We start from the raw sequence: 16,422 nt of genomic DNA on the forward strand, positions 1-16,422 counted from the left end.
ATAATAAGCGAAAAAAACTAGCTTACACTGTGTAATAACGTTCAAATAAGTGATCGGAATAAATAACTGAAACCTGTGGTTAAATTAGAACCAGAAGAAAAGATGATTGTGAGTAGTGTACGACCCTGTTTCTAACATTCATGAAGTCACTTATTGAATTGAGATCCTGGTATTGCCATTGAAACGCCTCCGACAGTGATGTGTTTTTCCACTTCAAGTGAATGTATGAGAATATCCATTGAGAGAGGAATCCACATCTCTCTCTCACACACGGTAATAGCTGTGGGTACAACTGTGTGCCTTCTATCAGTTTGATCCTCCTTTCGGTCTTCCTCCTTTGTTCTTCCTGCTAGCTCAGTCTGTTTGGTTAACTTCTAGGGGTGTAACGGTTCACCAAATCCACGGTTCAGTATGTTTTGGGGTCACGGTTTGGTTTCGGTACAGCAGGAAAATTACATTTTCACACTGATGCTGCATTTGTAACCATGTGAGAGATGGGAATTTACCAGTTGTGAAGTCATACATTTAGTCCCAGATGCACACTTGTGATTTCTCATAAAGGGTGAGTGTCTGTAGCGCGGTACGTCTCCCACTCCGGGGTAAGGTGATGGGCTGTCACTTTTAAGTAATCGCAACACAGGGTGCATTGGCCAATTCCTAGAAAACTGTGGCTTGCTTATATAGAGCGGGTATAACCTGACATGGGTGCAAGAGGGAAGTTCACAACGTGGATCGAGCATTTTTACAAGGTGCTGGAATTCCCTATTCTCAACCACTGAGAACGGGCGCGGCTTTAAACCAAAGACTGTAAAAAATATAAACACAGCCTACCGATTGCTCGTGTCATTTTTGGCCGGTCAGAACCAGTTCCCAAGGGCTGCTTGAATGCAGAGGGGAGGTGATTTTGGGTTGTTTCTTTCCGTTTCTGTCTTGTGACGTCGACATATTGGAGGTGTTGGCAGCTGGATAGCCTATTCTCGTTGAGTTGTGGCGACATACGGTTAACGTCTTATCCACAACTCTCTGTCCATCACCAATGTGATTTACTGGGAAGACAAAACATTCCCAAACTGGAGATTTAAACGACGGAGCATCCTGCTGGTTTATCCACCCCACCACTCGCCATCGTACAGAACTAGTTCCTGGATGCGCCTCACAAGAGGACAGTTTGAAATGTGCCAATTAAGATTTGAATTTAGATTACAATGTGCATATAGGCTCTAGTTTTAACAGAATAGCCCTAAAAAAAACTAATTCAGCTCAAATTTACTCGAGGCACCGGCCCACAACGCAGCGTAGGCATAGCCTATAGGCCTTTATTTTGTATATATTTTATTAAATGTATTCATTCTAGTTGAGTGCAGACTTAAATGAGGCCCCCTACCGAACGGTTTGGTACGAACACCTGTACCGTTACACCCCTATTGACTTCTCCTCTCATACTTCCCCAGCTTCTTGGGATCCTTGCTGGGCATGCACCAGTCATCCGCCTCGTTGCTTGTCTGGTAATGCCTTATAGCTGACTGGTTGTACACAGGAAGTCTTTCCACAGAATCTGAGGACAAGGCCTGTTAACGAAGCACAGAGTGGAGTGGTAGGTTAGATGTAATCTTGGTTAACTCAAAACTAAAATCTCACGGAATTTGGTGAGCTAGGCGATTTAGTTCTGGGTCCATCCGTGTTAGAAATTGAGAGTTCTGATTTGCGAAGTCTCCACCCTCGCAAAAGAGAACTCTCAGCCAAAGTCCTCCCCCCTCCCACTAATTTCAACACGTGCAAAGCAGTCCGTCTAAGCAAGCCTTCGCCAAATCCTGATACGTCCAAATAACCAGTGACGAAAACCCAAACACCGGAAATACTGCTGCTCATTATCCTACATATTCTCTCCTGTTGCAACAGATTCTGACGATTATGAGGACAAGGCTCTATTTATATCACATGCTGGTCACATTAGTCTTCCACCATTCAGAGAATGAACCTTTACATACTTATTTCAGACGTTGAAAAATGTTGTATAGAGCAGGGATAACCAACTTGATTCAGCCGTGGGACCATTTTTCCGTGAGCGGATGGTCGGGGGGCCGGAACACAATTACAAATCCTTTGTAGACTCAATTTGACCACAAGAAGGCCAAACAGATATTTGACAAAAACATGAATTTCAAACATTTGTATACGATCACGTACCTCTCTATTAGGCTTGGGAATACTTGGGTAGTTTTTTAAAAATAAAATAACTGCCGTTTTTACAGTCTTATGTCCAACAACGAAAATTGTACGTTTTCTGAGCAAAAATAAATACAAATTGAGGGCCAAAATGGGGAATCCCTGGTTTAGAGGTTCAATTATCTAGAATAAGACAACTGTTGAAGTAACACATTCCATTCGTAGAAGTGTTTACCTTCAGGTAGATGACAGCTGACGTCCCATATCCCTCCATGGAGTAGAGCTGCAGGTCTCCCTGGAAGTACTTGGCATAGAGACGGGAGATGGGAAGACCGTAGCCGAAACCAGCCTACAGAGAGCCAGGGACACAAAGGGTTAAACTCACTCTGAACTGACTGTCACAGTACTGTAGTAGACAAGCATTCAGTTACACTTTAAACCTTGGGCAACATATGACTGGTCCAGTTTGTAATTCTGCTAATTTACAACCATGTTCGCTCACAGTTTACACTTTAGTCAGTATAAAATGATCACGATTTACATTTGAGCTGAAATAAAATAAACAGGCTTGCATGCCTCTAACATGTGATCAAACTGCAGTCATAGATCATGTCCTACCAAATGTTGTGCTCCAATGTATTAAATCTGACTTATTAACCTGACTGCCAGGAAAATCTTTAATGTTCAGTGGCACCAGGACAGGGTCTCACCAGTGGAGCGTTGCGTGAGTTGTCAATATCGACGGGGCTGGGGGCGGTGGAGTACATGTAGCTGAACAAACGCTCGATCTTCCTCAGGGGAACTCCTCCACCTCGATCTGATATCTAGAAACAACACCAACAACGTTACAGCTCTGTTCCACTCTCTGATCTTCCTGTTGTCTCCCCAAATATCATGGTATAGGACCTACAGAACAACCACGGGAGGAAATCTATGGTACTATGTATTCATACACATTAAACTGTACAGGCTTCTACATCCCATGGCATTATTTCCACCCTGCATCTGTGGAAGTGTGTTGGATGGGCATACACTACTTTTGAACAAATATATATTGTTGGGGCTCAGAGCTGAAGGTTTTCACTGTACTCAATTCAATGGCTTTATTAGCATGGGAAACATGGTAACATTGCCAACGCAACTGAAGTAGACAATAAACAAAGGTGGAAAAACAAAAATTAACAGTAAACTTTACACACAGACATTCCAAAAGAATAAAGACATTTAAAATGTAATGTCTATACTCTCTAATTACTCCTGTGACTATTAAACTTCTCATTTAAAAATAAAAGTCAATGTACTGCAATGAGCACAATGCATATCATTCATTGTAAGGGTGAATACTCTGAGCCTGTGTTTACCTTGATTGTCAGGTCTTCACTGCCCAGTGAGACTCGAACTTTGACCGGTGGGAGATGCAGGGCCATTTCATGAGTCTCCACTGTTGCTCTCATGGCGTTCTGGAAACAAAACAAAACATTGCTTGAGGAAATGACAAAGTAATATAAATCAGATTGAGCTTAATGTAATTGAATCGTGTGTAGTAGTGTCTGCCGTAGTCACCCTCACACGTGTAATGAAATGTTTATACAGTAGAAGGTAAATGTTTGGTGTACCTTGAAGAGCTCAAACAGCATGTGGTAGAGATGGGAAGGCACATAGACAATACGAAGAGGCTGGTCAGGACCTTTGGCTGAGGAAACACTGAGGATTACTCCAAACCAAACATGACTGCAAATGTATTGCATACACAACTGACGATAGAAGTTACTAGAAACAAAAACAACTTTCCCTTCTTATTGCAAATGCACAACTGAACTCAATAGTCACTATGAAACACATAGTTTACTATTCTACCAACGTAGTCACGTCCCCAGACACTTCTGATAGCCTATAGCCTGGGGATGACGTTGCTACCAACTAAACCCATGAAGAGACATCGTTTTTTTTTTTTTTAAGGCTTATGTAACAGGGTGACTGTTAAACAGCTGAATGTGGGTGAACGGAGGTTTGTTACTGAGAGTTAGACTTCGACGGATCACTGAGAGAGGAGAAATATGCCCGGCGACAAGACTAAGCCTGTAGCAAGGGGCTTGTTGCTGTTCTGTTCCGCTGCTGACTGGAGAGATAAGAGGCTGATGGGTAACATTGGATAACATGGATAACATTTTTGATGACTCATTATGCCTGATGTGACTGTCCACACCCCCTGTAATGCATCAGATGTAGGCTAGACTGTGCAGCCCATTGATATTTTATGGCTGGCGCATTTTGAAAGTTTGGGCACCAAATGATGTCTGGATCTGTTCTTGTTTTAGCAATGATTATCATTTCCCTCTACCTACAATAAAATATTTATCAAAGTCATGGTTTGACCTGTCAAGTGGTGCTATTGTCCTGTTCATAAAATACACACAGTGTACAAAACATTAAAAACACCTGCTTTTTCCATGGCAAACTGACCAGGTGAAAGCTATCACATTCATCAGTTTCCAATGTGTATCAAGAATAGTCCACCAAATTAAAAGACATCCTGCCAAATTATCACAACTATGCATTGGAGTCAACGTGAGCCAGCATCCCTGTGGAACGCTCTCAACACCTTGTAGAGTCCCTGTGGAACGCACTCAACACCTTGTAGAGTCCCTGTGGAACACTCTCAACACCTTGTAGAGTCCCTGTGGAACACTCTCAACACCTTGTAGAGTCCCTGTGGAACACTCTCAACACCTTGTAGAGTCCCTGTGGAACGCTCTCAACACCTTGTAGAGTCCCTGTGGAACACTCTCAACACCTTGTAGAGTCCCTGTGGAACACTCTCAACACCTTGTAGAGTCCCTGTGGAACGCTCTCAACACCTTGTAGAGTCCCTGTGGAACGCTCTCAACACCTTGTAGAGTCCCTGTGGAGTTCATTGCTAAAACGCTCTCAACACCTTGTAGAGTCCCTGTGGAACGCTCTCAACACCTTGTAGAGTCCCTGTGGAACGCTCTCAACACCTTGTAGAGTCCCTGTGGAACGCTCTCAACACCTTGTAGAGTCCCTGTGGAACGCTCTCAACACCTTGTAGAGTCCCTGTGGAACGCTCTCAACACCTTGTAGAGTCCCTGTGGAACGCTCTCAACACCTTGTAGAGTCCCTGTGGAACGCTCTCAACACCTTGTAGAGTCCCTGTGGAACGCTCTCAACACCTTGTAGAGTCCCTGTGGAACGCTCTCAACACCTTGTAGAGTCCCTGTGGAACGCTCTCAACACCTTGTAGAGTCCCTGTGGAACGCTCTCAACACCTTGTAGAGTCCCTGTGGAACGCTCTCAACACCTTGTAGAGTCCCTGTGGAACACTCTCAACACCTTGTAGAGTCCCTGTGGAACGCTCTCAACACCTTGTAGAGTCCCTGTGGAACGCTCTCAACACCTTGTAGACCTGTGGAACGCTCTCAACACCTTGTAGAGTCCCTGTGGAACACTCTCAACACCTTGTAGAGTCCCTGTGGAACACTCTCAACACCTTGTAGAGTCCCTGTGGAACACTCTCAACACCTTGTAGAGTCCCTGTGGAACACTCTCAACACCTTGTAGAGTCCCTGTGGAACACTCTCAACACCTTGTAGAGTCCCTGTGGAACGCTCTCAACACCTTGTAGAGTCCATGCCCCGACATATTGAGGCTGTTCTGAAAAAAAGGGGTTGCAACTCAATAGTAGGAAGGTGTTCCTAATGTTTTGTACACTCAGTGTATAACCTAGACCTGCACAGTTTAACGTTTTTTTAAACTCAGGACGATACACAGAAGTGAATATTTATACCTGTGTAAGTGAGGTGTATGAAATAATGGTTCTCTATAGACATGGCTCCTGGCAACCCTAGCTGAGAGTAAACAGTCGTCGCACGCTGTTCAACTAAAGCAACAGAGTTCATTGCTAAAAATGGTTCAGCTAAATATCTCCTAACACCACTCACACAAGCTAGCCACACACAAACACACACACTTTACAAATTGCGAACCCCGAATTGAGTAGACTAGAGGAATTGAATGAGAGATCAAGAATACTCAACCCACGGGCAGAGAAAGTCAAATCAAACCTGGCCAAACAACTCACAATGCAAATAGAACCTCACAAATCGTTTCTGTAAACCTAATCTTCTCTAACAACCCCGGCCTAAAACTCACTTGCAAACCAAATGGTACTATTTGGAAATAGGAGAACAAAAAACGTCTTCAAGCTGCTCTGGTCCTTCTCCCTTCCCTTGGTGCAATGTTGTATCAAACAGATTTGGCTCCAAATAGTATTTACAATCTTTCAAATACTTTGCGTGTTTGAAAAAGCTCATCAACAGTGTCAGTTGGGCCAGGTTGCACTTCTGGGACTATTCTATTGGGTCAATTGAGCCAGGCCAGCTCAACCAAGCGCAGCTGAAATATTTGAAAACAAATACCTTCCAGAAGCCAGGTCTATAACCCTGTATAGAATGCGATTTACCGTTGACTTGTGTGATGTCAATCTCTGGCGAGGTCAGGTAGTACTGCTCACAGAGCATCTTGGAACTATCGAAGGCATCTGGGGATGAAACAGTCAAAACAAAGACAAGGACTGTAGCACAGGAGGAAAATACTGACTTTCAATCTAGTTACCATAACAGCTAATGACCACTGATTAGCCGTTATGGTGATTAGCTGTTATTCTGACTTCTAAACCTGAAATATTGTTAATTATCAGGTATCCTATAGAAATGAGAAGGGCCACAGTCTGGTTTATACACCAGAAGTTAATGGTTATCTGTATGAACAATGTATAGGGTGGGGTCAATTAAGGCTGGATATGAACCAGAGGAATGCACTGAGTAAAGGAAAGGCAATCAATCGCATGGTTACAGTCACTGATAAGGTTGGAGATCTGTGGATTAGTGAGGAATGTGATCTGATGTGTGTCAGATTAAGGGAGAAGGAACAGCTTATTACCCACATCACTTAACTTCCTGCCTAGCAATAAAGATGTTTTAGAGGGAAGGAGGAGACTTCACCTAAATTGGGGTATATCCACTTGTGCTGGTAGGAACATGTTTTTATCTGTTCTGCTGTCTGACCCTTTGAGTGAATGAACTTGGTTTAACACCACTGACTTTCAATCTAGTCACCATAACAGCTAATGTACAGTGACTACAGAGAGTAGATCAACTAAAACTACACAGAGACATGTTGAAATAGGTGGGTGAAGAACAGTCTGCCTCTGTTTAAAAGGCATTACGATTACACATAATTTAGTTCTATTCTTATTATGAGAATTAATGTGAAACTGTGCAGATCGAGGAGAAAAGGACATACCTACTGTAGCAGTGAAAAGGGTTAAATAATGATACCACCTGTAAATCATAAGTGTGTGTGCGCGTCTCTGTCTCTGTGTGCGCGTCTCTGTCTCTGTGTGCGCGTCTCTGTGTGCGCGTCTCTGTGTGCGCGTCTCTGTGTGCGCGTCTCTGTCTCTGTGTGCGCGTCTCTGTCTCTGTGTGCGCGTCTCTGTCTCTGTGTGCGCGTCTCTGTCTCTGTGTGCGCGTCTCTGTCTCTGTGTGCGCGTCTCTGTCTCTGTGTGCGCGTCTCTCTGTCTCTGTCTGCGCGTCTCTGTGTGCGCGTCTCTGTCTCTGTGTGCGCGTCTGTCTCTGTGTGCGCGTCTCTGTCTCTGTGTGCGCGTCTCTGTCTCTGTGTGCGCGTCTCTGTCTCTGTCTCTGTGTGCGCGTCTCTGTCTCTGTCTCTGTGTGCGCGTCTCTGTCTCTGTCTCTGTGTGCGCGTCTCTGTCTCTGTCTCTGTGTGCGCGTCTCTGTCTCTGTCTCTGTGTGCGCGTCTGTCTCTGTGTGCGCGTCTCTGTCTCTGTGTGCGCGTCTCTGTCTCTGTGTGCGCGTCTCTGTCTCTGTCTCTGTGTGCGCGTCTCTGTCTCTGTGTGCGCGTCTCTGTCTCTGTGTGCGCGTCTCTGTCTCTGTGTGCGCGTCTCTGTCTCTGTGTGCGCGTCTCTGTGTGCGCGTCTCTGTCTCTGTGTGCGCGTCTGTCTCTGTGTGCGCGTCTCTGTCTCTGTGTGCGCGTCTCTGTCTCTGTGTGCGCGTCTCTGTCTCTGTGTGCGCGTCTCTGTCTCTGTGTGCGCGTCTCTGTCTCTGTGTGCGCGTCTCTGTCTCTGTGTGCGCGTCTCTGTCTCTGTGTGCGCGTCTCTGTCTCTGTGTGCGCGTCTCTGTCTCTGTGTGCGCGTCTCTGTCTCTGTGTGCGCGTCTCTGTCTCTGTGTGCGCGTCTCTGTCTCTGTGTGCGCGTCTCTGTCTCTGTGTGCGCGTCTCTGTCTCTGTGTGCGCGTCTCTGTCTCTGTGTGCGCGTCTCTGTCTCTGTGTGCGCGTCTCTGTCTCTGTGTGCGCGTCTCTGTCTCTGTGTGCGCGTCTCTGTCTCTGTGTGCGCGTCTCTGTGTCTCTGTGTGCGCGTCTCTGTCTCTGTGTGCGTCTCTGTCTCTGTGTGCGCGTCTCTGTCTCTGTGTGCGCGTCTCTGTCTCTGTGTGCGCGTCTCTGTCTCTGTGTGCGCGTCTCTGTCTCTGTGTGCGCGTCTCTGTCTCTGTGTGCGCGTCTCTGTCTCTGTGTGCGCGTCTCTGTCTCTGTGTGCGCGTCTCTGTCTCTGTGTGCGCGTCTCTGTCTCTGTGTGCGCGTCTCTGTCTCTGTGTGCGCGTCTCTGTCTCTGTGTGCGCGTCTCTGTCTCTGTGTGCGCGTCTCTGTCTCTGTGTGCGCGTCTCTGTCTCTGTGTGCGCGTCTCTGTCTCTGTGTGCGCGTCTCTGTCTCTGTGTGCGCGTCTCTGTCTCTGTGTGCGCGTCTCTGTCTCTGTGTGCGCGTCTCTGTCTCTGTGTGCGCGTCTCTGTCTCTGTGTGCGTCTCTGTCTCTGTGTGCGCGTCTCTGTCTCTGTGTGCGCGTCTCTGTCTCTGTGTGCGCGTCTCTGTCTCTGTGTGCGCGTCTCTGTCTCTGTGTGCGCGTCTCTGTGTGCGCGTCTCTGTGTGCGCGTCTCTGTGTGCGCGTCTCTGTGTGCGCGTCTCTGTGTGCGCGTCTCTGTGTGCGCGGGTCTCTGTGTGTAGCTGATGAGGGACAGCACCTTTTACCACCTCTGTCACATCACAGTCGGGGTCGATGGTGCCAATGTGCTTGGGATGGGCGGGGTTGGCACTTCCATCAAAGATGAGAGCTGAAGAGGTACATAACAACAACAAATTCAGACTCATTGGGTAACTACACTTGCATGCTGCATGTATTTTGTGTACGCAGCCCTACTGTGACTCGTGCTGTTTCAGGAGCATGGTGATGTACAGTCGTGGCCAAAAGTTTTGAGAATGACACAAATATTAATTTTCACAAAGTCTGCTGCCTCAGTGTCTTTAGATATTATTGTCAGATGTTACTATTGAACACTGAAGTATAATTACAAGCATTTCATAAGTGTCAATGGCTTTTATTGACAATTACATTAGGGTTGATGCAAAGAGTCAATATTTGCAGTGTTGACCCTTCTTTTTCAAGACCTCTGCAATCCGCCCTGTCATGCTGTCAATTAACTTCTGGGCCACATCTTCACTGATGGCAGCCCATTCTTGCATAATCAATGCTTGGAGTTTGTCAGAATTTGTGGGTTTTTGTTTGTCCACCCGCCTATTGAGGATTGACCACAAGTTCTCAATGGGATTAAGGTCTGGGGAGTTTCCTGGCCATGGACCCAAAATATCGATGTTTTGTTCCCCGAGCCACTTAGTTATCACTTTTGCCTTATGGCAAATCATTCTGGAAAATGCATTTTTCATCACCAAACTGTTCCTGGATGGTTGGGAGAAGTTGCTCTCGGAGGATGTGTTGGTACCATTCTTTATTCATGGCTGTGTTCTTAGGCAAAATTGTGGGTGAGCCCACTCCCTTGGCTGAGAAGCAACCCCACACATGAATGGTCTCAGGATGCTTTACTGTTGGCATGACACAGGACTGATGGTAGCGCTCACCTTGTCTTCTCCAGACAAGCTTTTTTCCGGATGCCCCAAACAATCGGAAAGGGGATTCATCAGAGAAAATTACTTTGCCCCAGTCCTCAGCAGTTCAATCCCTGTACCTTTTGCAGAATATCAGTCTGTCCCTGATGTTTTTCCTGGAGAGAAGTGGCTTCTTTGCTGCCCCTCATGACACCATACATCCTCCAAAAGTCTTCGCCCCACTGTGCATGCAGATGCACTCACACCTGCCTGCTGCCATTCCTGAGCAAGCTCTATACTGGTGGTGCCCCGATCCCGCAGCTGAATCAACTTTAGGAGACGTTCCTGGCGCTTGCTGGACTTTCTTGGGCGCCCTGAAGCCTTCTTCACAACAATTGAACCGCTTTCCTTGAAGTTCTTAATGATCCGATAAATGGTTGATTTAGGTGCAATCTTACTGGCAGCAATGTCCTTGCCTGTGAAGCCCTTTTTGTGCAAAGCATTGATGACGGCACGTTTTTCCATGCAGATAACCATGGTGACAGAGGAAGAACAATGATTCCAAGCACCACCCTCCTTTTGAAGCTTCCAGTCTGTTATTCGAACTCAATCAGCATGACAGAGTGATCTCTAGCCTTGTCCTCGTCAACATTCACACCTGTGTTAACAAGAGAATCACTGACATGATGTCAGCTGGTCCATTGGTGGCAGGGTTGAAATGCAGTGGAATTTTTTGGGGGGGATTCAGTTCATTTGCATGGCAAGGAGGGACTTTGCAATTAATTGCAATTCATCTGATCACTTTTCTTAACATTCTGGAGTATATGCAAATTGCCATCATACAAACTGAGGCAGCAGACTTTGAAAATGAATGTGTCATTCTCAACTTTTGGCCACGACTGTAGTATAGTATTTATGTAGTATAGTATATATGTAGTATAGTATATATGTAGTATAGTTACTGACAGTGCTGGTTCATGAGCATGCGGGTGGAGATGCGGCTCATGTAGAAGCGATCCAGGAAGTATTGGACGTTCTGATTGGTCACGGGGTCAGAGCCAAAAGCCTCCTTGTACTCCACTACGCCCTGGGCCATGGTGGGGACCACGTTGTTGTGACGGTTCCTGACGTTCACCAGCGTCTCAGTGAACCTGAGGAGACAGGGAAAAGGCTGGGTCGAAAGTTCACAATTCCACACATTCTATACCAATAGTCTGCAATCCTAATTTTCCCTCTGGGTATAAATAAAGTAGCTATAGTCATTAACTCACTAACATCTGCAAGGTTGCTACCAGCTCAAAATATGATTGATCTAATTCCGCAGCAGCAGAGGTATGGTGGATGTGGTAATCCATCATATCCCCTTCCATTTCAGATCAAGATTAAAACCATAATCTATTATTCAGTTAGAAGAGGTAGCTATTATTAGGCAGAGATTAGAGAAATGTTATCTTTCCTTACCTGAATTAACTATGACTCACTTTGGAGAGTCCATCTAATGAGATGTAGGCCTATCTGCTGGATATGACTGTGTAATTGACTTACTTCTTTAGGATCGTTTTATTATCAGGATCTTTCTCCAGGAAGCCCACAAGCTCCATCAGACTTGTTGCATACCTGTAGGAATAGATCACAGAAGACAGGCTAGTTTACACGGGGAAACAATACTACTACTTTAAACTACATTTATAAAGGCCTTGTTGGGCATTCACAAAGATTATTCTTAGGCTTTACAGAGCATTCATAAAGAGTATTCTTAGGCTTTACAGAGCATTCAGTATTTATATAGTATTTATATAGTATTTATAAGCAAAATGCTTGGGAGTGTAGCACGAAATTTGCTTATGAATTACATAGGCATAATGAAAGGTTTATGAGTGCTTCTTTAAACCTTTATATCAGTCCCATGGTGAAAGAAACCAAAGGTATGTGTAGAAACCAGGGCAAAGATCACTTCTTTCCGCAAATCACTTTTGACTCATGGAGTTCCACCTTTAAAAATCTCAGACTTCTATTTTGGAACGGACTCCGACTCTCGTGGTGATCATGAAAACCACATGGGGGTATTTATACATGCTACAATAACTAGGGCGACTTGTGGCTGGAGATAGGCCTATTATGCATCCCAAATGGCAACCTATTCCCTATATAGTGCACTACTTTTGGCCAGAGCCCTATGAGCCCTGGGGAATAGAGTGCCGTTTGGGCAGTTATGTTCCTTCTGATGTTGAAACATTCCTCACCATTTTCAACCTCTCAAAACGTGAATATTCTCTGTACAGCACACACTAAACACTTCTGACCTAGTGGAAGCAGGCCTAACACGTTAACACTAAGCATTTCAGTAGCTTACTTATTAGCCTACTAGCTTGTTCAGAGGAGTCACTATTATGGCCTAGTTAAGAGGCTGTAGGCTAAATTGTCCCGACTTCAGTGACGTGCAGATTGAGTCTGGAAGCTAGGTGAGAGATCAGTGGCTGACTGTTTTCAAACCCTCTTTGTCCACCAACTGACCTTGAACCCTCCCACTTGACTAACACAGCTGCTGCATAAGCTACATAACAGATACAACTAGGCTAACTAGCTTGAATTACAAAGTTTAACTGTAACGTTTGTTGTTGCCCTCAGGCCACTACTCTACCACTAGCCAAGTCAAATAAATGGTGCCAAATCAATATTGTGGATGGAAAAACCCCACGGCCTAAAGCGGAACATAACCCCTAATAGAGTAGCGATGACGCAGAATGCTAACTTTAGACCAAGTTTAGAAATATATATCTGCCATATCATTACATTGATAATAAAGCTGGAACATAGAGTTCTGTACTGGCCACCTATCAGAGAGACACTGATAGTTATTGGCCTAGTTCAGAGTTTCAACTGTGCTGTACTTTCCCTGACATTACACTCTAGTTAGCTGATGGTTTTCCAGACAATTCCTTCAGAGGCCTAGCACTCAGCAATCAACTCCATTTATTTTTGGGAAAGTATTCCGTTTAAATAAGAGAACATATTTGCGAGTACCCATTTTAACTGACAAAATATCTCTGACTATCACTAATAAAGACTTGATGCACATTGTAGTCCTCCATTTTTCTAGGCTACACTTCTGATGATTGTCAAACAACATCGCGCACAGCCCCTGTTCCACTGAGGATACATGGTGTTCCAGCCCACATCGTCCCAGTATTTTGTATTTATTAAGGATCCCCATTAGTTCCTGCAAAGGCAGCAGCTACTCTTCCTGGGGTCCAGCAAATTAAAGGCAGTTTATATAATTTAAAAAACATTACATTCATAACAGATTTCACAACACATTAAATGTGTGCCCTCAGGCCACTACATCTACAACACAAAATCCATTTGTATGAGTGTGTAGAGTGAGTATGTTATTGTGTGTGTGTAAGCATGTCTGTGTACACCTGTGCAGCCTGCCTGACAGACAGACAGAGATATGAGACTGAGGCTGCAGGCTACTTGGCAGGGTAGGCCTGCATCTCATCCCTAGAAATGAGATGTACCACTCCGTTTAAGGGACGTGGTGCTTTGATTTGAGACCCCCATAACTCTCTCATCCCCCATACCCCTCACTAGGGCAGAGTAGTTCAGTAAGATAGTCTATGCACTGTTATGGTTGCCAGGATAATAACATCCTATTGGCTCTGTCAGGATAGGCAATATCACCTACAGTAAATGGCTCTTCAAGATAAGACATTTTACAACTGCTGATGTAAAAAGGGCTTTATAAAATACATGTGATTGGTTTGATCATATACACGTTTCGCCGAGAGCAACGTACAAGTTCAATAATCATTTCTGACAACTATGAAGGAACAAACATACTGGAGCAGAGAGTTGGCGAAAAGGTACAAACAGATCTTTATGTTTTAATCCCAACAGGAGGCCTTTTGCCTCTTGCCAGGCAGTCATTGTAAATAAGAATTTGTTCTTAATTGATTTGCCTGGTAAAATAAATGGATGGAATAACTAAGGGGAAAGATATACTCTGGGAGTGATCCAATTCTTCCCCATTCTATGCAAACGGTCCTACTGAATGCATGAATCAGTGTAATGTTTACAGTTGGGTCAGCTCTCTTTATGAGGAGCACACAGTACTCAGTAAAATACAAGGAGGGGTCAAGAATATTTACGCTTTTGCTAGAAGACACCCTTCCAGGAACTAAGTTATTCTACTCCCAGTCCATTCAAGGGATTCTAAAATATCTGACCTGTGCCGTGACCCTACATCAGTGGTAAGGTAACTATTCCACACACACACAGCTACACGATGAAATTAAGTTGTTTCTTCAGCCTGGAATGGGATTGGACTCATCTACATAGTACATCCTCTACATCTCACAATGTACTATCCACACACACACTCATGCAGCTTGTGAGGTGAGGTGTGTGTCTGCAGCCTGGAGGGGGATTGGCCAGTATTCAGTGAAATTAGGGTCAAGGTTCATAATAGGTGACATAGCCACTGCTGTAGTAAGGGGGAGCACAGATTCACTGAGATATAGAGATGTATAAGCTACAGCTGTATTTACCAGCTCTGTAGCAGCTGTAGTGAGGGGGTGCTGAGAAGCTTGTCAGGGAGGAAGTCGATCTCCTTCATGATGTTGGCCAGCCGGACAGGAAGCTCCTGACGCAGGAACACAAAGGACGTCTTCTCACAGGCATTGGCTGAGCCTGCAGTCGCATGACACAGGAACACATCTGGGTTGTTCTCATTAGGTGCACACCACAGCAAAACGTTTTGCAATGGAAAACAAAAACGTTGTTTTCTCATTGGACCAGGTCAGGTAGTCCCTCCCTGTTTCAGTCTCAGGGATAAGCTACTGACTGGAAATCTCAAGACAGGGCGTCATACAGTACACACACTGCTGTGTAAATGTTTAAGACAATGTGAGGACATTGAACTGGTTTGTTTTGGCAGAAGGATTACGTCACGTTTTCACCTAAGAACAGGACCAAGTGCTATCTAGCAGAAAAGCATGATAGGGAGTAAGGTTTTAATTTCCCCCTTTTAGGTGACTTGTTAGAACTGAATCTAACTAACAGTGGCCGTGAGTGTCACGAGGGATTTGATTCAATATCACAGTCTCTGCTTTACATTTGATAGATACCTTTGCTTGGTATCTATCGCATTATAATACGTCGCTTAGTCCTACAACGAGACATTGTTTCGTCTCGCAGCTAGCCGTAAACAATCTATTGTCAGGAGAGAGGCAATACAATGGGTGCCATCCCCGTTGTTGTGAATGCAGCCATACCCCCCAATATCATGATACAATTGAATACAATAATGTTTATCAACGCTTCAGCAGAGAGTGATCAGAGAGGACACCTACTGCAGTACTCTGGGAACACTGACAGCTGTCAGTTACTTAGCTACCCTACTTTCACAATGCAACCAGTGGCACTTGTTTTGCACGTAGCTGCTATGGACTCAGAATTAACGTTAGGCAAGCTACAATGTTGCACAGTGACGTCATTGTAACGTTTAGCTAGCTACATTTTTGAACAGTATTGTAATGTTTAGCTATGTTATTATGACTGGACAGGGATGAAAACTTACCAAAGTCTATGAATTGTTTCATTGACAGCGGCGAAGGTGAGAACTTGGAAAACCTATCCACTAGTGCTTGTTTCGGTATGGAGCTGTTCTTTAGCAAAAACTGCGTTAACTTCATAGTTGCAACAAATTAAAATTGAAGTCCCGAGACAGTCCGATTGTTGTCAGCCAGGATGCCCTTTCTCTTCACCAGCAGCACGCTCCAGTCTCTCAGACGTAAAGACGCTAGCTGGCTAATGCTAGCCACCAAGGGCAATATCAATGCGTTAAATTGACATTATTCAAAACAATTGTCAATGAAACACAGTCACATTCCTGAACAGTGCCGAATGTCTTTGCATCACCTAAACTTTTAACAAGCAACAATATTCCAGAATTCACGAATGCTCTTCACAAGACCGACCTCTGTGTTGAGTTGTTGTTGGTGAAGTTTGGATTTGATTGGCATTGGCATTGACCAATGAAAGAACACTACGCTTTGGTTTTGGGGAAGGTGGTTGTTTAGAAAGAAAGAAACATGTGCAAACAAAACAATATACAATGAAAATATTAATGACTGTATTATATAAAAAAACAGGTTTCGTTGAGTTAAATAATACATGTAAATCTGAGAACGCCGTTTACCCGTACACTTCTCTAAATGGCCTGTAGATGGCGACATTACCCGCTAATTCAAAGCGGCACATTGCTCTGACAGGATGTGTAGGGAAAGAAGGT

At 44.7% G+C, this 16,422-nt stretch overlaps 1 protein-coding gene and 1 long non-coding RNA gene across 3 annotated transcripts in view; one reads left to right on the forward strand and one right to left on the reverse strand.

Annotated features, from left to right (window-relative positions):
• Positions 1-16,154, reverse strand: pdk4 (pyruvate dehydrogenase kinase, isozyme 4). Its single transcript, XM_024440899.2, has 11 exons — positions 15,709-16,154; positions 14,678-14,819; positions 11,673-11,744; positions 11,094-11,278; positions 9,269-9,358; positions 6,647-6,724; positions 3,783-3,859; positions 3,528-3,626; positions 2,877-2,990; positions 2,402-2,515; positions 1-1,568 (listed from the first exon to the last, which is right to left on the reverse strand). Exons 1-11 carry the CDS (start codon positions 15,821-15,823, stop codon positions 1,422-1,424), a joined length of 1,233 nt encoding a protein of 410 aa, XP_024296667.1. The 5' UTR covers positions 15,824-16,154; the 3' UTR covers positions 1-1,421.
• The window catches only part of LOC121839043, a 22,042-nt gene continuing 19,435 nt past the window's right edge, over positions 13,816-16,422 (forward strand). Inside the window, exon 1 of one of the 2 annotated variants that reach the window (XR_006078562.1) lies at positions 13,816-13,993. This is a non-coding gene — a long non-coding RNA (uncharacterized LOC121839043). The remainder of the gene's footprint in view (positions 13,994-16,422) is intronic. The other variant, XR_006078563.1, reaches the window with a different exon arrangement.

The sequence above is a fragment of the Oncorhynchus tshawytscha genome, linkage group LG13 (genome assembly GCF_018296145.1).
Source record: "Oncorhynchus tshawytscha isolate Ot180627B linkage group LG13, Otsh_v2.0, whole genome shotgun sequence".
Classification (NCBI taxonomy): Eukaryota; Metazoa; Chordata; class Actinopteri; order Salmoniformes; family Salmonidae; genus Oncorhynchus; species Oncorhynchus tshawytscha.